The 26,490-nt window shown below is 44.6% G+C and overlaps 1 protein-coding gene across 1 annotated transcript in view; it reads left to right on the top strand.

Annotated features, from left to right (window-relative positions):
- The window catches only part of WTAP (WT1 associated protein), a 38,046-nt gene extending 11,556 nt beyond the window's left edge, over positions 1-26,490 (top strand). Inside the window, exons 3-8 of the mRNA XM_049765388.1 lie at positions 4,814-4,869; positions 7,690-7,748; positions 10,186-10,313; positions 13,931-14,109; positions 21,063-21,217; positions 25,244-26,490. Of these exons, the coding sequence (XP_049621345.1) occupies positions 4,814-4,869; positions 7,690-7,748; positions 10,186-10,313; positions 13,931-14,109; positions 21,063-21,217; positions 25,244-25,827 (1,161 nt within the window). The 3' untranslated portion in view covers positions 25,828-26,490. The remainder of the gene's footprint in view (positions 1-4,813; positions 4,870-7,689; positions 7,749-10,185; positions 10,314-13,930; positions 14,110-21,062; positions 21,218-25,243) is intronic.

Genomic DNA, 26,490 nt, shown 5'->3' with positions numbered 1-26,490 from the left:
ATATGTGGTCCGAGGGGTCAAACATAGGTTGGCTACATATAAGACAAGCACTTTACCCACTGTACTATAGCTCTAGCCTTTCCTATATCTTTGGGTTTTGGGCTTTTTTTGTTTGTTTTTGAGCCACACCTGGCGCTGCTCTGGGGTTTCTCCTGGCTCTGTGCTCAGACATCACTCCTGGCAGACTCAGAACCAGATGGGATGCTGGGGATCTAACCCGGTTGGCTGCATGCAAGGCAAACACCCATTCTGCTATGCAGTCACTTTGGCCCCACCTATGTATATTTTTAAGGGGTTGCACATAATTCTTAGAATTTTTGTTTGTTTGTTTTTGGGTCACACCAGCAATCTCAGAAATCGCTCCTGGCAGGCTCGGGACCATATGGGATGCCCAGATTTGAACCACCGTCCTCCTGCATGCAAGGCAAACGCACGCCCTACCTCCATGTTATGTCTCTGGCCCCTAGATATTGGTTTTACTGCTGAAGTTTTTCTGGTCTGTTTTCCCTGTGCTACATTAGTTGAGTTAATGTTACAGACAGGAAGTAACAAGTTAGTAATATAGTTTCTAAGGAGTTTAGTAACAGCTCAGAAAAGAGTATGAGCTTAATAACTAGTAAATTTTTGGGGTTGGAGAGATACTATAGTTGCCTTGCACATTGCTGACCCATATTTGATCCCCAACAATCAATATGGTTTTGTGAGCCCAGCCAGGTGTAAGGCTTGAGTACCATTTTGGGGGTCCAAACTCCCCCCCAATTTAAAAAATGTAAACATTTGGGGCCAGAATGGTGGAGCTAGAGGTAAGGCGTCTGCCTTGCAAGCACTAGCCTAGGAGGAACCACGGTTTGATACCCCAGCGTCTGGTATGGTCCTCCCAAGCCAGGAGCAATTTCTGAGCGCATAGCCAGGAGTAATCCCTGAGCGTCAATGGGTGTGGCCCTAAAACAAAACAAAAAAATGTAAACATTTAAGTGAACAATTTAGGTAAATTACAGAACTTATAAGTTTTAAGATTCTATATAACCGGGGCCGGAGAGATAGCATGGAGGTAAGGCATTTACCTTTCATGCAGAAGGTCATCGGTTCGAATCCCGGCGTCCCATATGGTCCCCCGTGCATGCCAGGAGCAATTTCTGAGCACGGAGCCAGGAAAAACCCCTGAGCACTGCCGGGTGTGACCCAAATACCACAAAAAAAAAAAAAAAAGATTCTATATAACCAAGCCGGAGCAGTGGCACAAGTGGTAAGGCGTTTGCCTTGCACATGGCTAACCTAGGACAGAACGCGGTTCCATCCCTAGGTGTTCTTATGGTCTCCCAAGCCAGAAGCGATTTCTGAGCGCATAGCTAGGAGTAACCTGAGCATCACCCGTTGTGGCCCAAAAAGGGAAAAAAAAAAGATACTATATAACATAGTGGGATACTATGCAGCTGTCAGGAATAATGAAGTCATGAAATTTTCCTATACATGAATGGACATGGAAACTATTATGCTGTGTGAAGTAAGTCAGAGAGAGACAGACACAAAATAGTTTCACTCATCTGTAGGATTTAAGAAAAAATAAAAGTTAATATTGTAGTAATACCCAGAAACAATAGAGATGAACCAGCCCACAATATGAAGCTTACCACAAAGAGTGGTGAGTGCAGTTAGAGAAATAACCACTCTAACAACTATCATGACAATGGTAGTGAGTGAGAGAAATAGAATGCCTGCCTGTCTTGTAGACAAACTAGGAGTGGGGGAGGAAAGAAATGGGGGTCATTGGAGGTGGGAAGGTTGCACTGGTGGTGTACTTTTTTATGACTGAAATCCAACTACAAACATGTTTGTAACCATTGTGCTTAAACATATTAATAAAAAATTTTAAGAAGATACTATATAAGGTAAAAGATTGCACTTTAGGGCTGGGTAAGGCACTTGTGTTGCTGAGTTTAATTCCCTGGTACCCTGAATAGTCCACTGAGTACCACCAGGAATAAGTCCTGAGCCTAGAAGAAGGAGTAACCCCTGAGCACCCCTAGGTGTGGCCCCCCAAAAAAAGGGGGAGATTTCAACTTCATAGGAAGTTGCAGGTGCAGAGACGTGTGCTAAGAATGAGCTGTGAGGCCTGTCACCCAGCCCCCTTGGACGTTTGGACATTCAGCCTCGCTTAGTTCAGAATAGTCAAGAACCGTCACTGGGATTTCAACTTCATAGGAAGTTGCAGGTGCAGAGACGTGTGCTAAGAATGAGCTGTGAGGCCTGTTCACCCAGCCCCCTTGGACGTTTGGACATTCAGCCTCGCTTAGTTCAGAATAGTCAAGAACCGTCACTGGCACAGCCCTCAAGTTCCTCTTTTACTCATTGTACATGCAAGTATGTCTCTGCACAGCTGCATGCAGTTTTGTCTTCTGTGACACTTTGTGTAACAACCCATAGTTAGCCATAGACATGAATCTTTCTTGGTTTTTGGGCCACACCCGGCAGTGCTCAGGGGTTACTCCTGGCTGTCTGCTCAGAAATAGCTCCTGGCAGGTACGGGGGACCATATGGGACACCGGGATTCGAACCAACCACCTTTGGTCCTGGATTGGCTGCTTGCAAGGCAAACACCACTGTGCTATCTCTCTGGGCCCAAATCTTTCTTATTCGATGCCTTTCTAGCCATACTGTCCCTAAGTCCTGGTACCTACTATAATCAGCTCTCCCATTTTTTGTTGTTGTCATTCTTGGCCCACATCCAGCTATGCTCAGGTTACTCCTGGCTCTGCATTCAGGAAACATTCCTGATGGTGCTTATGAAGACTATATGATGACCTGGGTCAGCTGTGTGAAAGAAAGCAGGCACTTTCCCTGCTGTGTTTTCACTGCAACCAGTTCTTCATTTCTATGACTGTCTCACCAATGTTATATGTCAGCTTATGAAAGTACATGAGCTCCTTTGAGGTTTGTTCAAGATATTTCATAGAGCAGTAGTCTGTACTTATTGCTCTGGTCTGGATACACCTAATTTTGGCTATTAATCTATTAGATGTTGAATTCACTTTTGATTTATTACACATGAAATGGCTGTGAACATTTGTGAAACATGAAAATAAATTGTATTTCTCTGGGACATATTCAGAGTTCAGCCACTCTTTCGGCATCAGCAAGTTTTTTCAGAATGGCTGTTCAGTTTTGTACTCTTCTCCAGTAATCTGTGAACCATTTGATCATATATCCTGGGCACAGCCATTGTGGCCCAATAAACCAAACCAAAACAAACAAGCAAATACTACATTGAAGTTCTTGCTGGTAAGGTTTATTGTGTCTCATCAAGAAGCTCCTTGAAAAAAAAAAAAAGAAGCTCCTTGAGGAAAAAAAGAAGCAGCTCCTCGAGGAAGGGGCTTTTGTACTTCAGTAATAAGGAAACTCCTAAGAACCTAGCAATCAGGCATTTAAAGGTAGATTTCTGGGCTGCACAGTTAGTACAGTTGGCAAGGTGCTCATCTTGCACCAGCCAGCCTGGATTTAATCCCTAGCACCCATTATCATCCCCTAGACAGGAGTGATTCCTGAGTCTAGACGCAGGGGTCTCGAACTCAATTTACCTGCGGGCCTTGGGAGGCAAAGTTGGGGTGATCCTTGAGTGCAAAGTCAGTAGTGAGCCTTGAACATTGGGGTTGTGACCCAAATAACTAAAACAAAACAAAACAAAAAAAGATTTCTCTAGGGCAGGGCCACAAAATGTTGTACAGAGGGCCACAAACAGCCCGCGGGCCGAGAGTTGGAGACCCCTCTAGGAAGTTGTAGATCTGTACCAGCCTCTCTGCAGCTTGGGCCCTGCTCTCAGCAGGCCGCAAACGGCCCTCTGTACAACACCTCTGGTCTAGAGTAAGACCTGAGCACCACTAGATATGACCCCAAAACTAAAGTGAAAAAAGATGATCCTGTTTTTATGAAACTAAGAAAATAAATACTGGGGCCCGGAGAGATAGCACAGCGGTGTTTGCCTTGCAAGCAGCCGATCCAGGACCTAAGGTTGTTGGTTCGAATCCCGGTGTCCCATATGGTCCCCCGTGCCTGCCAGGAGCTATTTCTGAGCAAACAGCCAGGAGTAACCCCTGGGCAATGCCGGGTGTGGCCCAAAAACCAAAAAAAAAAAAAAAAAAAGAAAATAAATACTGATGGTCTTTAACATTTGCGGTTCTCAGGTTTCACATTCTGTGGTGCACAAGGAGTCACTTGTGCAAAGCATGTGCTGAGGCCTTTAAAGGGAATTGGTTTTGAGGTCACACCTAGCAATGTTCTGGGCTTACTCCCAGCTCTGCTAAGTGATTACTCCTGGGTAATTGGGAACCATGTGTAGTGTTGGGATAGAATTGGAGTTGGCCACTTGCAAGGCAGGCACCTTAACTCATGTATTATCCTCCTGTTTGGGGTTTCTTTTTATGGACGGGGTGTTTAGGCCATGCCCAGCTATGCTCAAGGGTTACTTTTGCTCTACACTCAGAAATCACTTTTTTTTATTTATTTATTTTTTTGGTTGTTTTTGGGTCACACCCGGCAGTGCTCAGGGGTTATTCCTGGCTCCAGGCTCAGAAATTGCTCCTGGCAGGCATGGGGGACCATATGGGATGCCAGGATTCGAACCGATGACCTCCTGCATGAAAGGCAAACGCCTTACCTCTATGTTATCTCTCCGGCCCCAGAAATCACTTCTTATGGGCTTGGTGGACCATATTGGATGCCAGGGATTGAACCCAGTTGGAAATATGCAAGGCAAATGCTCAAGCCCCCAACGTATGGAATTTTTTTAATGAGTAGTTTATATTTTAATTCTTTATAGGTTCGACTGAGTGAAACAGACTTCAAAGTTATGGCACGTGATGAATTGATTCTAAGGTATGGTGTTATTTCATTAAAAACATATCTTCCTAATGAATATCATTTAACTAGTATTTCTAATGAATGTTATACTGTGCTCCTAAAGAATGCTTGTCAGACATAGTGAGGGTTGGGGTACACCCAAGTGTTGCTCAGAGAACCTGGGAAAATTATCTGGGAACTACAGGTAGTTCAGTGGGAGAACCTGAGGACCTGGTGCTGCCAGGCTGAGTGGAAGGGGTTACCTGAGAAAACTTCACTGGCCTTTGGGCTTCTCTCTCTAAGGTCACACTCAGGAGCCAGCCACGTGCAGAACATGTAACTCAGTCTATGCTCTCCCCCTTTTACTGCACCTGGTGGTACCCTGGTGGCAACATGGGGTACCGATGTCAGAATTAAACCCATGTTTCCTCCCATGCATTACTTTTTTAGGGGGGTTAGACACCCCTAAGCTCAGAAATTGCCTCTAACCCTGTGTTCAGGACCATATTCTTGTTTTGTTTTTCGGTCACACCCGGCAGTGCTCAGGGGTTATTCCTGACTCCAGGCTCAGAAATTGCTCCTGGCAGGCACGGGGGACCATATGGGGTGCCGGGATTCGAACCGATGACCTCCTGCATGAAAGGCAAACGCCTTACCTCCATGCTATCTCTCCGGCCCCTCAGGACCATATTCTAAGCTGTGATTTGAACCAGGTCCCAACTGCAGCCATTTGTAGGCCTAGTGGTTTACTTTGTGTCACCGTTGTCTTGGATCACGCACTTACTTGCAGCTCCTCTCCATACTGCCTCTATGCACACTGGAAAAGACAAGACTTCCTGATCCCAAGCCAAGCTACTCTTGCATGTAACTGTGATCAAGGATTTCCTTTCTGTTGGGAAAATTGTGTTACCCTTTATGTGTTGTCTTTTTCAGGTTTACCTGAAAGTAAACCTACCAATGTCAAGTTTCAGGATTATAAAGAGGTTTTCAGATATTAAATTGTGGGAGGTCAGAGTGATAGGAGTTCTGACTGAAGAGTTAGAGCTGAAGACCCAGCTTCAATCAGTCAATAGGTAGCATACTGTGGGAGCAATTCCAACCCCATGAGCAGCTGTTAATTATTGTAACACTAGGAAAAGTGTAAGCAGTCACTACTGGGTGTCACGAGTCAAGCTGCTATTTTGATGCTAGAGAAATATAATGGGGTTAAAAGGTCTTTTAACAAGTTGTTTGTCAAACAAGTTATAACCTTAAGGGCCAGGGATGTCTGTTGCCAAGTGGTTGCGCTTTTGAATCTGCATGTGTGTGACCCTGAGTTCCATTCCTGGCTGAACATAGACAAAGACATAGAACTCAGTAGCCCACATGGTCACCCAAGAATCACCAGGAGTGATCGCTGAAATCAGAGCCAGGAGTAAGCCCTGAGCATCACTAGGTGTTGCGCACAAAGAAAAACAAACACAAAAGAACCCACATAGATGTGGTCTTAAAACCATCAAAGGACATTTTACTTTATGTTTTCCAAGAGATATTTTTATAACACCAATATAAAAGCCAAGATAATCTCAGTCCTTATTTACACTGCTGTATTAGCACATCTCAAAATAGTAAGATTGGGGGTCTTGTTTTGGAACACACCCAGCAATGCTGGAATCACCCTGGCTCTACACTCAGGAATTACTCCTGACAGTGCATGGGCACCATATGAGATGACAGGGATCGAACCTGGTTCAGCAATACAAAATGCCTTACCCATGTACTGCTCTAGTTCCCAACAGTAAGACTTTGTATTCAGTTTCCATGACCCAGACGTAGTACTGAACAACATCAGGGATGCAAATCCTGTGTGGTATGTGATCTGACCCTGGGGCCACTTGTAGTTTCAGCCAAATTTTTTTTCATTTTCTTTCACTCAGTTTCTTTTTTTTTTTTTTTTTTTTTTTTTTTTTTTTTTTTTTGGTTTTTCGGGCCACACCCGTTAGATGCTCAGGGGTTACTCCTGGCTACGCGCTCAGAAATTGCCCCTGGCTTGGGGGGACCATATGGGACGCCGGGGGATCGAACCGTGGTCCTTTCCTTGGCTAGCGCTTGCAAGGCAGACACCTTACCTCTAGCGCCACCTCGCCGGCCCCCTTTCACTCAGTTTCTATAAATTTATTTAGTTTAGTTTTTGTTTGCCTGTTCATCTATCTTTTTTTTTTTTTTAATAGTTCCAAAGTTGCTCTTGATTGCATTTCAGTGTTGTTTTTTCATTTTGTTTTATGTTGTTTCAGAGCTTGCTCCTGGTTCTGAGCTTAGGGGATCTTATGGGTTGCCAGAGATCAAACTGGGGCCATCTACCTACCAGCAAGGCAAAAGCTTTAATCTCTGTACTATCTCTCTGATGCTAATTTCCTATCTATTGAAAAGGCATAATGAAGTGACAGGTTTATTTTTTGTTAAAACTGGATTTAAAGAGGTTGGTGTGCAGGTTAGCACTAGAGCACTGCCTGTATTGTGTGTGTGAAGCCCTGGGTTCACTCTGACACAACAAAAATCAACCCAATTTAAAATGAATGTTAAGGGCCTGAGTGATCGTACAGTGGGGAGGGTGTTTGCCTTGCAAGCAAACAACCTATGGTCAATTCTCCGTCTTCCATATCCCCTAAGCACTCCCTGGAGTGATTCTGAGTACAGGGGACTATCTTATCACTCTAGCCTCCTATAAATTAGATCAAAGTGGAAGAAACCTTAAAAATCATCCTGTGGAGTTCTGGGCATTAAAATTACAGGCTTAGGCATGTGATTGTTGTGTGTGTGTGTGTTTACTAAAAGCAATTTGAGTGTTATAAGTAATTTATGTTTCTTTTGTATTAGGTGGAAGCAATATGAGGCATACGTGCAAGCTTTGGAGGGCAAGTACACAGACCTTAATTGTGAGTTGAATTCTGAATTTCCTAAAATCTATTGCTACTTCCTCTTATGACAATTATATAATTTTTTTAACTAAGCAGATGTAATAAATATTTGGATATTTTATTAAGAACTATGTCCAGGAATGAGAGAACTGAGATAAGGTCTCTCTTCATGAGGATATACCAGCCATTGGGGAGAGCAGACTTGCAGAATTACATAATGACATACCAGTTTTAGTGGAATCAGCACACCGTGCTCCAAGAGCAGTTAGCCAAACTCCTACCTTTCTGAGATTTCCCTTGTTCTGTTCCTAAAGCCCTTTCACAGGGTAACCTCAACTGAATCTTGATTTTTTTGGTGAGAAGTCTGTGACAGATGCTTAGAAGAACTTTGTAATATAGTTACAAAAGTTTAACTATTTAAAGTTTTTTTTTGTTTGTTTGTTTTGGGGCCACACCCGGCGGTGTTCAGGGGTTTCTCCTGGCTGTCTGCTCAGAAATAGCTCCTGGCAGGCACGGGGGACCATATGGGACACCGGGATTCGAACCAACCACCTTTGGTCCTGGATCGGCTGCTTGCAAGGCAAACGCCGCTGTGCTGTCTCTCCGGGCCCATTTAAAGTTTTCTTAAACTCCTAAAATATCGGTTTGGGGGCCCGAGTGGTGGCGCAGTGGTAGGGTGTTTGCCTTGCATGCGGCTGACCTAGGACGGACCGAGCGGTTCAATCCCTCAGCGTCCCATACAGTCCCCAAGCCAGGAGTGATTTCTGAGTGTCACTGGATGTGGCCCAAAAAGCAAAAAAAAATAATCAGTTTTTAAAATTTTCAAATCATTGTGTGAGTTACACCACCCACAACCCCCCAAATTAGATGGGGCGGTTTGAGGTCATATCCAGCAGTGCTCAGAGGTTACTCCTAGCTCTGCATTCAGGAATCACTCTTGGCAGTGCTCAGGGGACCATATTTTATACTGAGGATCAAACCCTGGTTGACTACATACAATGGAAATGCCCTACCCACTGTACTTTGACTCCAGCCCTTCAAATTATTGTCCTTGTCATTGAGGAGTGAGAGCAACTTAGCATTTGTAAATAAAAAGCAATATTGGGCTGAAGTGATTGTACAGCTGATAGGGCACTTACCTTGCATACTGCTGCTGACCCAGGTTCTGTCCCCAGCATCACAAATGTTCCTCCAAACCCTGCCAGGAGTGATCCCTTACTTAGTACAGAGCTAAGAGTTAAGTCCTGAGTACTGCTGGGAATAGCTCAAAGGAGAACAAAAATAATACTGTGTAAATCCAGAAAGATTAATTTTAGTTATTGTTAGTTTCATATAGAATTATATGTGGCATTTTATTATAATCAATAGATATTATGTACATAAGATAACTTTGGGTGGGGAGGGGTCAATAACCTAGGAGTGCTCAGGGCTTAAGTTTGGCTCTGCACTCAGATATCACTCCTGGCAGGGCTCAGGGCACTATATGGGGTGCCAGGGATCAAATCCAGGTCAGCTGCTTGTAAAATGAGTGTCCTCTCTGCTGTCATAATACTCTGGCCCAGCACACAAGAGAACAGTGATCTTCCGTGTTGTTACTGGCGTGTTTATATCAAATAAGGTAAGGACAGTACAAATAAGAACTTTATGAGTTGTGTATTGTGTAAACAAATGCAAAGGATGCCGTTTCCTGTGTTTGGAAATATATTAGGCCATCAGACATCATTCCATCTGTCTTTACATGGTTGTTGAGCCTCATAAGAATACAGGGCTGGGGCCGGGCGGTGGCGCTAGAGGTAAGGTGCCTGCCTTGCCTGCGCTAGCCTAGGACGAACCGCGGTTCGATCCCCCGGCGTCCCATATGGTCCCCCAAGCCAGGAGCGACTTCTGAGCGCATAGCCAGGAGTAACCCCTGAGCATCACCGGGTGTGGCCCAAAAACCAAAAAAAAAAAAAAAGAATACAGGGCTAAGGTACTTGCCTGGTAAATGCCCCAGCTCATGATTAGCTGAGCACAGAGCTGGAGTGACCTCCTGCCCCTTAGCCACCACTGGGTCTGCTCCAGAACCAAAGCAGCACGTGAAGCACTTGGTAGGAACCGAAAGGAGGTGGGGGTAGATGTAAATTCTGGCATTTCTCCTAGGGTTTTCTTGTCTTTTTATTAATTTTTTTTTTAGTGTGTGTGTGTGTGTGTGTGTGGTTGGTTGGTTGGTTGGTTGGTTTTTGGGTCACACCGCTCAGGGGTTATTCCTGGCTCCAGGCTCAGAAGTTGCTCCTGGCAGGCATGGGAGACCATATGGGACGCTGGGATTTGAATCGATGACCTCCTGCATGGAAGGCAAACGCCTTACCTCCATGCTATCTCTCCAGCCCCGGGTTTTCTTGTCTTGAAATAGGCAGTCTGATTACGATTGATCTGGAAATCCCAATAATGGTTTTTATTTTTTCCTTCCAATCAGCTAATGATGTGACTGGCTTAAGGGAGTCTGAAGAGAAACTGAAGCAGCAACAGCAAGAGTCTGCTCGAAGAGAGAACATCCTTGTCATGCGACTGGCGACCAAGGAACAAGAGATGCAGGAGTGCACTGTGAGTATCTCATCTGCTCTGGGTGTTTTAAAAGTTCACATTATCATGTGTATTACCCTCATCTTACATACGTAATACTACATGTAAATACACAGTTTGTTATGACATACTTAAACTGAAAATTTACTAAATGTAAAATTTTGGTTGATAGTCTCATGTGGATTGAAAATCTATATATTTTTAAATGTATGTGTTCATCCATGAATTTAAAAATTGTAAATTAGAGGCCATGACACTTGTCAGTAAGGGTAAGTATCTTGGTCATTGTACTATTCAGAGTCTCTAGCTGAGGGAGGAAAATGGTATGGCAGACAGATGAAACTCCATGTAATCTCAGCCCTGAAGGCCAGTCTTCACTTGGGTGGGGTGAGGGGGGACACACCCAGCAGTGCCCAGGAATATATCCAGTTCTGTACTTGGGGGTCAATGTTGGTGCTCAGGGGAGCAGTGTTAGGGGGTCAAACCTGGACCTCCCACGTACATACACTAACTGTGTGCTGGCCCTGTTGAGCTGATTGAGACAGGCCAGAGGCCTTTTATGTCCCATTCTGCCAGAAAGAAGCCAGGAGGGAAATAAAGGGGGCTGAGCCCCACCTCAAACCATGGCAGCTTGAGTGTGTTCTGGTAAGGAAAAGGGTGACATTTCCCTTTCGTCGCCAGGGTCCTGCTGTTGGAGACAGTCCCAGAGTCTTGTTTTAGGCTTGCCAGAAAGTACCCAATATAGGGTTGGTGGTGCTCCGACTCTGGGATGGGAGGCCTGAATCTGCCAGTGCTGGAGATATAAATGGGTCCATGGTACACAGAGCAAGCACTTGACCTGCTGCACTATCTCTCAGGGTAAACCAGATGGAGGGAAGGGACGTCTGAATAGCTGGGAAGCCGTCATTACTAGGTATCAGTAGGGGAGTTCCTAAGACTGGTGTTTGAGTAGGAGCTGCCATTAGCAGTGTGCAGAGACAGACACCCATCAGTCCACAGGGTACCTGGGTAGGAGAAGGAGAGGCAGATGAACTCTTTAACTAACTAACTGACTGACTAACTAACTAACTAACTAACTAACTCCCTCTCTCTCTCCCCTCTCTCCTCTCTCCCCTCTCTCCTCTCTCCCCTTTCTCTTCTCTCTCCTCTCCTCTCCTCTCCTCTTCTCTCTCTCTCTCTCTCTCTCTCTCTCTCTCTCTCTCTCTCTCTCTCTCTCTCTTTCCTCTCTTTCCTCTCTTTCCTCTCTTTCCTCTCTTTCCTCTTCTCTCTCTTCCCTCTCCCCCTCTCTTCTCAATTTCTCTGCTGGGCCAGAGATAGCACAGCAGTAGGGCATTTGCCTTGAAAGTGGCTGACCCAGGACCAATAGTAGTTCAAATTCCACCATCCCATATGATACCCTGAGTCTGCCAGCAGCGATTTCTGAGCACCACCCAGAGTGGCCCAAAAACCAAAAATAAAAAATAGGAGCCGGAGCGGTGGCACAAGGGGTAAGGCATCTGCCTTGCTGTGGATGGACCACGGTTCGATCCCCCGGCGTCCTGTATGGTCCCCCAAGTCAGGGCTGATTTCTGAGCACATAGCCAGGACCAGGAGTAACCCCCTGAGCATCACCGGGTATGGCCCAAAAACCAAAAATAAATAAATTTTTAAAAAAGGATTTCTCTGCTGACTTGACAGTGCAATCAATACAAATTAAAGCATATTAAGTGACATTTGGATAAAAGGCAAAATGGCTTTCTGGCTCCAGTCAGCTCATACAACAACCTGCCTGATTTTCAGGATTTTTGTGAATCATCCACTGAAAATTTATTAAGTATTAAATTACAAGTTCACAATTGTATTGAAACTGAAGTTAGTAAATAAAACCTATTAAATAATAGTTTTACTAAAGTAGTGTCACTACTACAGAGAAGGAAAGACTTAAGGTCATATTTTATCGGGAAAAAAAAATAACAGGATCTGCAGAGATAGCATGGAGGTAGGGCATTTGTTTAGTTTGCATGCAGAAGGATGGTGTTTTGAATCCCAGCATCCCATATGGTCCCCTGAGCCTGTCAGGCGTGATTTCTGAGCATAGAGCCAGGAATAACCCCTGAGTGCTGCCGAGTGTGACTCAAACCCCCCCTCAAAGAAAACAAACAAAAAACCCCAAAATAACCAGTTTTGGTGTTTGGGGCCACACCTATTTATGTTCAGAGCTTACTCCTAGTTCTGCACTCAGGAATCACTCCTGGCTCGAGGGAATATAAGGAGTTCCAGGGATTGGGTTCGGCCTGGCTGCATGCAAGGCAAACACTCTCCCCTCTGTGCTATCATTCTAGCCCCTCAGTAATGAATTTATGTTGCATGGGGAAGGTTTTTTTGTTTTTGTTTTGTTTTTTTGTTTTGGGGCCACACCCGGCAGTGCTCAGGGGTTACTCCTGGCTGTCTGCTCAGAAATAGCTTTTGGCAGGCACGGGGGACCATATGGGACACCGGGATTCAAACCAACCATCTTTGGTCCTGGATCGGCTGCTTGCAAGGCAAACGCCGCTGTGCTATCTCTCCGGGCCCGCATGGGGAAGTTTTAAGTTAGTCTCTCAAGTTCTTATGATTTTTTTTTGTTGTTTTGTTTTGTTTTTGGGCCACACCCGTTGACGCTCAGGGGTTACTCCTGGCTATGCGCTCAGAAGTTGCTCCTGGCTTGGCGGACCATATGGGACGCCGGGGGAATCGAACCGTGGTCCGTCCAAGGCTAGCGCAGGCAAGGCAGGCACCTTACCTCTAGTGCCACCGCCCGGCCCCGTTCTTATGATTTTTAAGACTTAGTTGTTTGTATCCTCTTTTGGTGGTTGATTCCTGGAATGAGTAGCTGCTGCTGCTTCATTTGTATTAATGAAACATGCTTTGATCCACTTAGCCAGGCCTCACTGGCTAGGGAGTTGGTGGTGCAGGAAAAGAACCCAGGACCTTGAAGAACATGCTGCATCAGTATATCCAGCACTCCATAATAAATTTTGGGGGACTTAGGGATCAATCCTGACTGCTTAGACCGCTTCCAGGGGTCCTCAAACTTTTTAAACAGGGGGCCAGTTCACTGTCCTTCAGACTGTTGGAGGGCCAGATTATAGTAAAAACAAAAATTATGAACAAATTTCTATGCACACTGCATATATCTTATTTAGAAGTGAAGAAACAAAATGGGAATAAATACAATATGTGGCCCTCGGGCTGTAGTTTGAGGAACATTGGTAGACCATCTGTGGTACAAGCACCCTACTCACTGTACCTACCTCTAGACCTATAATCAGTGAGGAACAAGTACTTCTCCAGTATTTGTCAGCATTTTTAGTACTATAACATGATACTATAATTTACAAAGTAATGTAAAGACTCACAATATGTAGCTTTGGAAGAGAACCTTAAATTGTTCATAATCTATTTTTTCCAGAGGTTTTAAGGTGGTGGCAGTATGGTTCTTGTTTGGTTTGTTTGGATTTTTGCACTTCTTAGTTTTTGGGGCCTCTCCCAGCAATTTTTAGGTCTTCTGGCAGGGGTAAACAGTGGTAAATCTAGGGCTGTTGGGTAGGGAGTTATTCTGCCGTTTTTTGTGTGTGTTCCCCTTGATGAAGTAGTCATTGTCTCTTTTGTTTGCACAGACTCAGATCCAGTACCTCAAGCAAGTTCAACAGCCTAGTGTTGCCCAACTGAGATCAACTATGGTAGACCCGGCGATCAACTTGTTTTTCCTAAAAATGAAAGGTGAACTGGAACAGACTAAAGACAAACTGGAACAAGCTCAAAATGAACTGAGTGCCTGGAAGTTTACGCCTGATAGGTAAACAAATCCTACTCCCCCGTCAAGACTCCCTGACAGGCCCACTGCGAGAAACTGTGGTGGGGAGCCAAGTGCCGTTTCCACACCAAGACTCAGACGCTTTGAGCCAAAAAAAGCCACATTTTTTACTGTCCAGCCTGTAATGGTTAATGTAAAACTTACCAGATGAACCTTGTATTTCAGCTCTTTTCCTCTTCCCCCTTCCCTTGCTTCAGAGGCCTGATGGCGTCGGACTATTCCGAAGAAGTGGCCTTCTCCGAAAAATGCCCCTTCTAGAACATGTAGACACTTGAGAAAAGTTTCTGTTTGAAGAAAATACAGGGAGAAACAGAAGTCTTAAGTCTGTGGCACACGGTGTCTTCAGACAGTTTGGAGAAATGAAAACCTAGAGAGATAATCCTGAATTGAACATGTAAAATTCCAGTAAAATGTAAGAACGGAATATGCATCGCTCTTAACGTTGAGCATAGTGACTTAGAGACACTGCTTAGCAGTTTTGCCGATAAGACTGTGGACTTCATGATTGTGGTTGAACTTCTGGGTCAAAACTCAATGGAGGTGAATTTTGCCTCTCAGGGTTTATTTGTTAAGAATTAACTTGGTCATGAGAGAATTGAACAATAGATGTCAGTACAAATAGTTCGTTTATTTAACCATTTACTCGGGGGCTCTCGATTATTAGATTGAGCCTTAAATCAATGAATGTGGTTTTGAATCAATGGTTTTGTTCTTTGAATGGTTGCTAAAACTGTAGATAACCATACTGAGGATTGTACAAACCTGAAGGTGCGGTATCAAATCAGGTTGAAACTGTGAAGCATTATAAACATTCATTTCACAAGTAGATTGTATAAGGATATTGGCTGTGATGGGACTCGCTGCGTGCGCTCTTTTTTTCAGTAGTGAAATCAATTTAATCCCCATTCCATCCAACAGGCACATGTTGAAAGCATTGTCGTTGGTGTCCTTGGGGGAATGTCTTCCTTCATTGTATTTGGCCTTTTGTATTGCACTCTTGATATTCAATTAAATGTGCCTTGAAATAGTTGGGGGGTTTTTGTTTTTGCTTTCGTTTTTTTAAGTTCAAGGAATAATATGATTTTGTTGTACTTTTCGTTGGGGGGGGCCTGTGGAGAGCAGATTGATTTTGGAAAACTTGCTGTGCTCTTCAAGAGAAGGAAAAGGCTCTGTGTCTTTTTTTTTTTCCAAAGACTTTTTTTTTTCCAGCTGGTATAAAAGACAAAGAGACGTGACACTTGTTCCTTTTTGACACTTTGTCCCAGGATATTTCAGTTAAAATTAATGTGGGCCAGCTTCCCAGAGAGCCTGCTGGAAGATGGGAGGAATATGATGTATGGGAACTGTGGGCTGGCCTAAGTGAGAGTCACTTGGTATTTGAATTGCCAACAAAGGTATAGTGATCATTCCTAGCCAATTTATTGGATCATTTAGATGAATGAGGCATTTTCGTCATGCTTCCATCCAGTCCTGGAGGTGAATTTTTTTTCGTCAGCTCATTCTGTTAAGTCACCAATTCGAATTTTCGCTTGGTGATAACGGAGTCTAAGATGAGTGGAAGATAAAATGTTCCAGCTTGTCCCAACGTTTAAGTGCAGTTTTAACAAGGTTGACTTAAGTTCTCTCTTAAACATTCCAATCAATTGTAAGTATCTTGTATGTTTATGCTTTAGGGAACCGAGGTGGGGCAGAGGGTGGGTTGAAGAAGTGGTATTTGTGTAACTTCCAGTAAGAAATCTACTTCTAAAATTCTCGGGTTTGAGGGTGGTGGAGGGTAAGTAACAAAATCGGATTTCAAAAAGTTCTAAAGTAACACTTTTTCATTTGGTACTGTTTAACATAGAAATTTGCCTGTTTTAGGTTTGTTAGTTAGTTTTTTTTTTTTTTTCCAAAGGATTTAAAGATGTATTAATACTTATACAATTTATTTAGCATCTTTGCTGTATAGATTATAGCTAACCCTTGAGGGTCTGTGGGTATGATTTTTTTATTCTATTGTTGGAAAATTGTTTTTAAAATTTAAAATACACTTTGATAAAATTGAAAGTCTGAAGGAACAAGTAGGTGCCAAGTGGAGAGTGGTCTTCTCTGCCTTGCACTTTCTCCTCCTCTCTGGGCCTCCTGGAGAGTGAACTCCTTGCTATCACAGTCAGTCAGTTTGCATGTGTATTGTCCCTTTTAAAAATGTCATCATGGGGCCGGAGAGATAGCATGGAGGTAAGGCGTTTGCCTTGCATGCAGAAGGACAGTGGTTCGAATCCTGGCATCCCATACGGTCTATGGTCTATGGTCCCCTGCCAGGAGCGATTTCTGAGCGTAGAGCCAGGGCAACCCCTGAGCACTGCCGGGTATGACCCAAAAACCAAAGAAAATGAAAATAAAAATAAAAATGTCATCATATCTCACAGGTGGTTTATAAGTTTTTGTCCCTGACCTTTGGGAGATTTTCTATTTAATACATGCAGATTGGTTTAACTGGTTACAAAATATTTCCATTATATCAGGGAATATCTGTATTTAAAAAAAAATTAAAACTATCAGGGACCAAAAAGCTAGTATAACAGCTAGGGTGCTTACCATGCACACAGCTGGCCCAGGTTCTATCCTTAGCATCCCATGTGGTCCTATGAGCACAGGAGAGGGTGGCCTGAAAATATAAGTCAGAGTACTTATGGTACTACAAGTACATCACTGAGATACAGTGGCTCAGTAACTTGAAATAAATCAGAGTAGGTACTGAATTTTTGCATACTGCTATTCTGAATTTTAGTTTGGAAGTAGAAAGATTCCAAGAATTACCTGCTTAAGTTAAAATACAACAGAGGGCTGGAGTGATAGCACAGCAGTAGGGCATTTGCCTTTGCATGTAGCCGATCTAGGACGGACCTAAGTTTGATCCCTGGCATCCCATATAGTCCTCGAAGCATGAGCAATTTCTGAACGCAGAGCCAGGAGTAACCCCTGAGCACCGCCGGGTATGACCCTAAAAGTAATATATATATATATAAATGGAGGCCTCGAGCAATAGCACAGCTGGGAGGGCACTTGCTTTGTAAGAGGTCAACCCCAGTTCGATCCCTGGCATTCCATATGGTGCTCTGGGTCCCCTGGGTACCTCCAGAAGCAGTTCCTGAGTGCAGAGCCAGGAATCACCCCTGAACTTCACTAGTTCTGACCCAAAAACCAAAAATAAATATGTCCTGTATATACATTTTAAAATGTTTTGAGGTATAAGAATCTGTCTTCCCCCTGGTAATCATGATTTCCTTTTTTTTTTTTTTTTAGGATTGTTTTTTACTAATTAAAAAGTATTTTAGGAGCTAGAGATAATATAATAAGACACTTGCCTTGCATGAATTTGACCCCCAGCACTGTGTATGGTCCCCGTACCCCACTAGGAATTAACCCTGATTACAGCCATATGAGTAAGCCCTGCACATCTCCAGGTGTGGCCCCAAAACATCTATATGTAATTCATTGATTTTATAAAAACTATTAAAGTTTTTTCCCTCTTCCCTTGGTTTTTAGGGTAATGCTGGTGTTGTTGGAGACCTTCCTGGAGAACCCTGCAGTGCTGGGGATCCGTGAGGGCTTCCTATACACACAGCACACATTTTAGCCCATTGAGGCTCTCTTGAGGTGCCCCTCCATTTTCATGATATGATAGCACACACAAATCTTACGTGTCACTTGTTGGGTTTTAGAAACAACAGGAGTATCTTAGAGCAGCATGTATACAAACAGGATATTAAAAGCTGAGGGGGCCAGAGGGGTTGTACACCGGGTATGCTACTAACCTCAGCTTCATCCAGGACTAAGACCTGAGCACCTCTGGGTGTGGCACAGTTTTTTAAGTCATATCTCTAATATATCAAATTCCTATAATATTTTTCATGTTATTTGGAAAAATACCAGTACGTCATAATTTGTAAGCAAAATTATAGGGGGAAAACATGTAAAAAGGGACTTTGCACGCAGCTGACTCAGTTCAGTTAGGGTCCACTGAGCAGCAGGAGAGAAGCCTCAGTACAAAGCCAGGAGTAAGGGCCCGGAGAGATAGCACAGCGGTGTTTGCCTTGCAAGCAGCTGATCCAGGACTAAAGGTGGTTGGTTCGAATCCCGGTGTCCCATATGGCCCCCCGTGCCTGCCAGGAGCTATTTCTGAGCAGACATCCAGGAGTAACCCCTAGCACCGCCGGGTATGGCCCAAAAACCAAAAAAAAAAAAAAAAAAAAAAAAAAAGAGCCAGGAGTAAGCCTTGAGCACCGCCAGTGTGACCCCAACATCCTTCCCCTAAAAGAGAAAATTACCCACCCTCTTCCAGCACTGCCAGGAGAAATCCCTGAGGGAAAAAAAAGTGTGGGTTCTATTATACTGAAGCAGAAAGAAAAGGGATACAGTTTTAGGTTTTAGTGTGTTGATTTGTTTTGAGTAATCTCTATCTCTGCTCAGGGATCACTCCTGGCAGGGTTTAGGGGATTGATGTGGGGTGCCAGGAATCAAACCCTGCATACTAATTCATTAGCTGACAGCCCCACATGTATTCTGGACTGTGGTGCATTAACACCACTGTTTGGTTGAGTTTGACAATGTTTAGTTAAGTAATCTGGTCTCTTTTTTCCCTACAAAGAATCTTATGATTTGGGCCACACAGTGGATGCCTTCAAGGCTTCTTCCTGGCTCTAGTTAAGGGACCATCCCTGGTGTGTTTGGAAGATCAGATGGAGTGCCACCTATTGGACTCAGGTTTAGCCACAAGCAAGGCTAATACCCCTCCCACTCACTGTTTTACTGTGCTGGCCCCTATATATAGAATTTTGGGGGGGTTGTTTTTATTTCACTTTGAGGACCTTAACCTGGCAGTAAGAGCCACTCCTGGTGGGTTGACCGTCTGTGATGCCTGGGCTGGAACTTGGTGCATGCAAGGCAAATGTCTCAACCTTTGTACTATCACTCTGGCCCCCCATACTGATTTTTTTGACTGGTCACACTCAATAGTCATCAGGGTCTACTCAGCTCTGCTTGGAGATCACTTGACCAAGCTTTGCTGGGAAACAAGGCCAGAGTCAGCCAAATGCAGAGCCAGCACCTTAATCCCCATACTATTTTTTTCAGCTCCTGCAGTTTTGATTTTCTTTAGGGCCTCACCTAGTGGTACTCAGGGACTTTCTTTGGTACTGTGCTTAGGAGTAACCAATCTCTGGTGATATTTGGGACTATATGTAGTTCCAGGAATTCAAAACAGGTTCTAGAGACTGCTAGGCAAGTGGCAAGTGCTAACTAACCCCTTTCTTATCCTCTCTGGCCTTCCAATTATATATATATATATATATATTTATTTATTTATTTATTTATTTTTTGGTGGCAGTCATACCCATAGTACTTCAGGGCTTACTCCTGGTTCTGCGCTCAGGGACCACTCCTGATAGTGCTTAGGACACTATAGTGGGTGCCAGGGGTTGAAGTCATATGCAAGGCAAACACCCTCCCTGCTGCTGTGCTGTCATTACTCTGGCCCCAACTCCTCTGATTTTTGTTTATTTGGGTGTTTGTTTTTGGGCCACACCCAGCGGCACTCAGGGGTTACTCCTGGCTCTGAGCTCAGAAATCTATCCTGGCAGGCTCAGGGGACTTTTTTGGAATGCTGGAGATTGATCCCAGGTTCGTTCCAGATCTGCTGCATGCAAGGCAAACACCTCTACCACTGTGCTATCACCAACCTTCCTCTTAAGTTTTTACATTATCTTCTATGAAGTTAAAATTGTGTTAAAGTTGATGGTATTAATATACCAAATTCCAGGGTCGGAGTGTTAACACAGCGTGGCCAACTGGGACGGACCCAGGTTTGATTCCCAGAATCCCATATGGTCCCTTGAGCCTGCCTAGAGTAACCCCTGAGCATCGCTGGGCATGGCCCAGGGGAAAAAAAAATCTATATATGCCAAATTCCTACACCTCATCTCCACCAAAGTTCTCAGAACACCCCACTTGTGCCCCTACATCTCTCCCATCCCTAAAAGCTTGTGACAAGTTCAGATCGAGTATATATCAGAGGGAAGTTGGTCTCTGCAGTACTACATTTGGTTTTGCAGCAACCTCTGTTTCATAAAGCTATATGCTCTAGTACAGGGGTCTCAAACTCAAGGCCCACGGGCCGTTTGTGGCCCTGCATACAATAATTTGTGGCCCGCGGCCGGCCTTCAAATATCGCAGTATTCACTAATAACCGCAATAAAAATCGCATTAGTAAGAAAAATATCACATCAAACATTCGCATACCCCGAGCAGTTCTGTTCGGGGTATGCAAATGTTTAATGCGATTTTTTTTTCTTTTTTTTCTTTTTTTTTGGTTTTTGGGCCACACCTGGCTGTGCTCAGGGGTTACTCCTGGCTGGCTGCTCAGAAATAGCTCCTGGCAGGCATGGGGGACCATATGGGACACCGGGATTCGAACCAACCACCTTTGGTCCTGGATCGGCTGCTTACAAGGCAAACGCCGCTGTGCTATCTCTCCGGCCCGCGATTTTTTTCTTACTAATGCCATTTTTTATTGCGAATATTTGGTAAGCCCTACCTCACCCTGACTTTGCCTCCTGCGGCCCCCAGGTAAATTGAGTTTGAGACCCCTGCTCTAGTATCTTATTAATAGATAAATCTGAGGTGTGTTAATGAACTGATTTTTTTACTACAAGTAATTTTAGAGTCATTGTTAGTGTATTGGGGATAATGGCCATTTGGGTTCCTATTTGCTCCTGTATTGATAAAAGACTGGCATGCAGAAGGAAGACATGTTCGGGAAAGAAGACACAAGCTCTCGGGAGGTGTCACCGTGACATAGCTCTGTATGTGTTGTTTGTGTCACTGAACTGTTGGCACCGAAACTGTTGGAGGGAGTTCTGTCTTCCCTTTGTGATGAGTGGCTCTTTCCTTTGCAGCCAAACGGGCAAAAAGTTAATGGCGAAGTGTCGAATGCTTATCCAGGAGAATCAAGAGCTTGGAAGGCAGCTGTCCCAGGGACGTATTGCACAGCTTGAAGCAGAGTTGGCTTTACAGAAGAAGTATAGTGAGGAGCTTAAAAGCAGTCAGGATGGTAAGGGTTCTTTGGAAAGTTGCTTAACGGCACTGGCTTAACTGCACCGGGCATGAGATTCTGCATCTGTTAAACGAGTGTTTCTAGTTATCAGTTCTGGTTCTAATCATTGTGTACATTATTCTCTTTCTTTTCTTATTTTTGTAGGAGAGACCACATTTGACAATGCTTCTTGTGGTACTTGAGAGGATTTTGGGGGGGTTTGGGGATTGAACATAAGTTTGGCCACATGCAAGGCAAACATCCTACCTGCTGTACTACTCTAGATTTTTTTTTCTTTTTTCTTTTTTTGGCCACACCCAGTGATGCTCAGGGGTTACTCCTGGCTATGCATTCAGAAATCGCTCCTGGCTTGGGGAACCATATGGGATGCTGGGGGATCGAACTGCGGTCTGTCCTAGGCTAGTGCACGCAAAGCAGACTTGCTTGGCCTGCACCATCGCTCCGGTCCCCACTCTAGATTTCTTTTTTTGGGGGGGGGAGGGGTCACACCCGGCAGGGCTCAGGGGTTACTCCTGGCTCTATGCTCAGAATTCACCCCTGGCAGGCATCGGGGACCATATGGGATGCCAGAATTTGAACCACTGACCTTCTGCATGAAAGGCAAATGCCTTACCTCCATGCTATCCGGCCCCCACTCTAGATTTCTTAATGTCCCCACCCCCGTCCCTAGAAGTGGAATTTGGTGCACTGAAAAAGACTGGGGACTGGAGGAGCAATAACTGAGTGGGTTGAGCACATCCTTGACATGAAGTCACTGGCATTGCATGGTCCCCTATACCACCGGGGGCCCAACCTCCCCAACACACACCTGGAAGTAGCCCCTCCCTCCATCAAGCAAAGCAGGATTTTGGGTATTAGGGGGTTCTGCAGAGCTACCAAAAAATGGGGGTAGGCGGGGCCGGGCGGTGGCGCTAAAAGTAAGGTGCCTGCCTTGCCTGCGCTAGCCTTGGACGGACTGCGGTTCGATCCCCCGGTGTCCCATATGGTCCCCCAAGCCAGGAGCAACTTCTGAGCACATAGCCAGGTGTAACCCCTGAGCGTTACCGGGTGTGGCCCAAAAACAAAAAAAAAAAATGGGGGTAGGCTATCAAGTAATTAGTTCTTGAAAGTATTGGAGCCATTTTAGCAGTTAAAAAATATTTAGGCTAGAGAAGGAGTTTAATACGTAAGCTATCTGCATAGCCAGGAGTGAGCACCATTGGGTGTGACCCAAAAACAAAAATTTAAAAAATGCAGCCAACTTTGCCCAGTCTCCTGGACCACTTAGTCTCCTCAGCATTGCTAAAAAGGGATCCTCACACTTTGGGTGTAGCCCCCAAAGTGAACGAAGATGTGTGTGTGTGTGTACATGTACATTCATGCACACAGTAGATATACCTATAAAATTCCCATTGGGTAGATATTAGATTGGACATTGAATTTCTAAGGCAGTTTTGTCAGCTCCTATGTATCTTGGAATAAGTAATTGCTTTGATGCTGTTACTCTATGAAGAAGAGAAATGGGAAGATATCCAGTTAAAACAGAGGGCCAGGGAAGGCTTAAAGGGCTGGCCACAGCTAGAATCTTGGGGGTGATCCCTGGCTGTGTAGGGTTGTCTGCTGGGTATGACACCAAAACCACCGAAGTGTGCTTCTTTCTTTCCCCTTCCCCAAAACCAACTAGGTATTTTAATTGAAAATGACTATAGTTGCTTAGCCAGGAGTAACCCCTGAGCATCAAATGGTGTGGCCCGAAAAAAACAAAAAGAAAAGAAAATGACTATAGTTGGGGCCCGGAAAGATAGCGTGGAGGTAGTGTGTTTGCCTTGCATGCAGAAGGTCAGTGGTTCGAATCCCAGCATCTCACATGGTCCCCGAGCCTGCCAGGAGCGATTTCTGAGTGTAGAGCCAGGAGTAACCCCTGAGCGCTGCCGGTGTGACCCAAAAACCAAAAAGAAAAGAAAATGACTAAGTTGAAAATTATAAGCATTAGGTATGACTCCATTATTTTCTGTTTTTTTGTTGTTGTTTTTGTTTTTGTTTTTGGATCACATGCAGCTGTACACAGGGGTTACTCCTGGCTCTGTGATCAGAAATCACTCCTGGCAGGCTTGGGGACCATATGTAGGGTTTGAAGTTGGGTCTACTGCATGCAAGGCAAATACCCTACCTACAGTGCAATTGCCCCAGCCCAGATCTCTCTTTTTTAAAATAGATCTCTTACAGTATATTTTCAAGGCTGAAGAGAGTACAGGAGTGCAGATGCTTGCCCTGCATATAACCAGCCCAGGTTTGAGCCTACCTCAATTCCGGGCACAACATACAGACCAGCACAAAGCAACAGATGTTCCTCTTCTTTCCCTCTGCCCCTCTCTTCCTTCCTCTCCTTTTGGTCCCTCTCCTTGACTCCTCCCCCCTCCCCCATCTTTCTCCCCCATGCTCAGGGCCTTACCTGCACTCAGAGTGGTGATAAAGCCTGGGTTAGTCATATGCAAAGCAAGTACCCTGCCTGCTGTACTCTTCGGCCCCTGTTCTTTCATTGCACATACAAAGGATCTGGTTTTTATCAATATCCAACATGCAAAAAAATTAACACAAAACAAAAACTACTTTTTCAAAGTGTGGGAAATTCTTAACTTACACTATTTATAAACAGATTTTTGAGCATTTTATTCCCCTGGCTAAGTCTTTAGAACTTCCTTTGTATATTTATTGATTTTCAGTCATTTCCAGTTTTTACAATGAGGGCCACATGTGGCAGGGCTCAGGCCCATGCTTGGGGTCCATCTCTTGCAGTGACCGGTGTCCAGTGCTTGGGATCAGACTCCAGACTTGTTTTGGGGTCACATCCGGTGGCATTCTGGCTCTGTGCTCAGAAGTCACTCTGCCAGGCTCGGGGCACCATATGGGATGCCAGGATTCAAACCAGGGTTCATCCTGTGTTGGTGTGTGCAAGGCAAATGCCTTACCGCTGTGCTATCACTCTGGCCTAGTCTCTCATCTTAAAAAATTTCTCTCTCTGCTTTTTTTGTTTTGTTTTGTTTTGTTTTTGTTTTTGTTTTTTGGGTCACACCCAGCAGCTCTCAGGGGTTCCTCCTGGCTCTATGCTCAGAAATTCACTCCTGGCAGACTCGGGGGACCATATGGGATGCGGGGATTCGAACCACTGACCTTCTGCATGAAAGGCAACACCTTACCTTCGTGCTGTCTTTCCGGCCCCTCTTTCTCTGCTTTTTACTCTTCTTGAGTGACAACGTATACTTTTTAGGGGTATTGGAACCTCACCATGTTCCTTGAGATTTAACCCTGCTGTGAAGCTGAGCCAGAGATGTATAGGAATGAAGAGCCAGTCATGTGGCCCCACAGGCAGACAGGGAATGGGGTTGGTGGGCTTGTTCAGTTGTACGTGACTAGATTGATAACTTTTCGCATGTTGACTGGATTTGGGGACCACTTCTGATGTGCTCACAGTCATCCCCACCAAAGCTGCCTAGGTTTTTCCTGCCCAGTGCAGAAATGAAACCCAGACCTCCCCATGCAGCCTTTTTGCATACACTTAGTCCATTAAACTCTGTCTCCAACCTCTCATTTTTAAGCTGTTGTAAGCCACCATCCCCCCCAAATAAAACAAACTATTTGTGGCTTAATTTTCTTGGGTTTTGATCCACATCATATGTTGCTCGAGGGTTTCTCATTATTTAAGAGGTCACTCCCATGAACCTTTGTTGCATTGGGCTCCTGCTTAAAAATCCCAGACACTGGCCTTTAAGCTGTGCCTGGCTCAACTCAAGTCATGCTGATGTACTGGGGAAACATTAAGTGCCAGGAGTGGAACCAGTAAACACTGTCTCCCTCTCCTTTCTCATTTCTCTTCCCTCCCCTCCTCTCCCTTGCCCTCCTTTTCTCCTTTAACATGTCATTTAAATAATTTGTTGTGTTTTTAGAGATTTAGACATTGAATTGTCTGGTTTTCAGATGGGCACTGAGAAGTGCAGTGAAATTCGTTTTCTGAGATACTGAAGCCAGTTTGGGTCTTTTGTGCAGAGCTGAATGACTTCATCATCCAGCTGGACGAGGAGGTGGAGGGCATGCAGAGCACCATTCTAGTTCTGCAGCAGCAGCTGAAGGAGACACGCCAGCAGCTGGCTCAGTACCAGCAGCAGCAGGCCCAAGCCTCGGCCCCCGGCACCAGCAGGACTACAGCTGCGGAGCCCACGGGGCAGGCAGATGCCGCAGGTAAAGACTGCAGTCGGCTGGCCAACGGACCAAGCAATGGCAGCTCCTCCCGCCAGAGGACGTCTGGGTCTGGATTTCACAGGGAGGGGGACACAACCGAAGATGATTTTCCTTCCTCTCCAGGGAACGGGAATAAGGCCTCCGACAGCTCTGAGGAGAGAACTGGTCGAGGAGGTAGTGGTTACGTGAACCAACTCAGTGCGGGGTATGAAAGTGTAGACTCTCCCATGGGCAGTGAGAACTCTCTCACGCACCACTCAAATGACACAGACTCCAGCCATGACCCTCCGGAGGAGAAGGCCGTGAGTGGGAAAGGTAACCGAACTGCGGGCTCCCGCCACGTTCACAATGGCTTGGACTCCAGTGGAAATGTACAAGGTTCCGTTTTGTAATATTTTTTCCAGCAGATTTTTATACAGTGTCATTTCGTTTGGGAGAGGATACTGTCCAGAAATTAATGCATACTTTGGTCACAATTTGCCTCTTTTGTGGGTGTTTTCTTTTTCTTCTTTTTTTCCTTTTCCCTTCTCTTTTTGCTTCTATACTTCTGCCACTTTGAAAATTGTAACAGTTAATTGCTTTGTTGCTTAAAAATGGACATTTTGTTTAGGCTCAAGTTATTTTTTTATGAGTTAATGTGAAGTTGTAAATGGAAATCTTTCTTCCAGTATAAACACAATGATGTCTGTATAAATCTGTGTCTGTCTAGAAACTGTGCTGTGTCGGGCCTTCTTCCTCATGCTCTTTTAGACTTCTACACCATTCAGGATTGGTAGAGTAGATGCCAGGTCACGACTGCCAAGTGTGCCCAGTACAGTAGCTTTATCACTAAAAGTTGGACTTGTTGATGGGGTCCTAGAGTAGTTCCAGTGTTAGATACGGTTTTCTCCACCATACATCTGTGCATTTTCTCTTTAGGTGACTGTTTAAGAAATTTGTGTGCATAGTTAACTCAGTTTTTATGAACTGTTGTATCCTGTTAATGCATATTGCTCTGTGACTCTAGTATATCTCACCTGTACTGACCAAACCGAAATAAAAGATTTTTATGGTAA

Source organism: Suncus etruscus, chromosome 18, assembly GCF_024139225.1.
Source record: "Suncus etruscus isolate mSunEtr1 chromosome 18, mSunEtr1.pri.cur, whole genome shotgun sequence".
NCBI classification, from domain to species: Eukaryota; Metazoa; Chordata; class Mammalia; order Eulipotyphla; family Soricidae; genus Suncus; species Suncus etruscus.
Note: the sequence above shows the minus strand (reverse complement) of the source record. Positions and strands in the feature narration are given on the sequence as shown.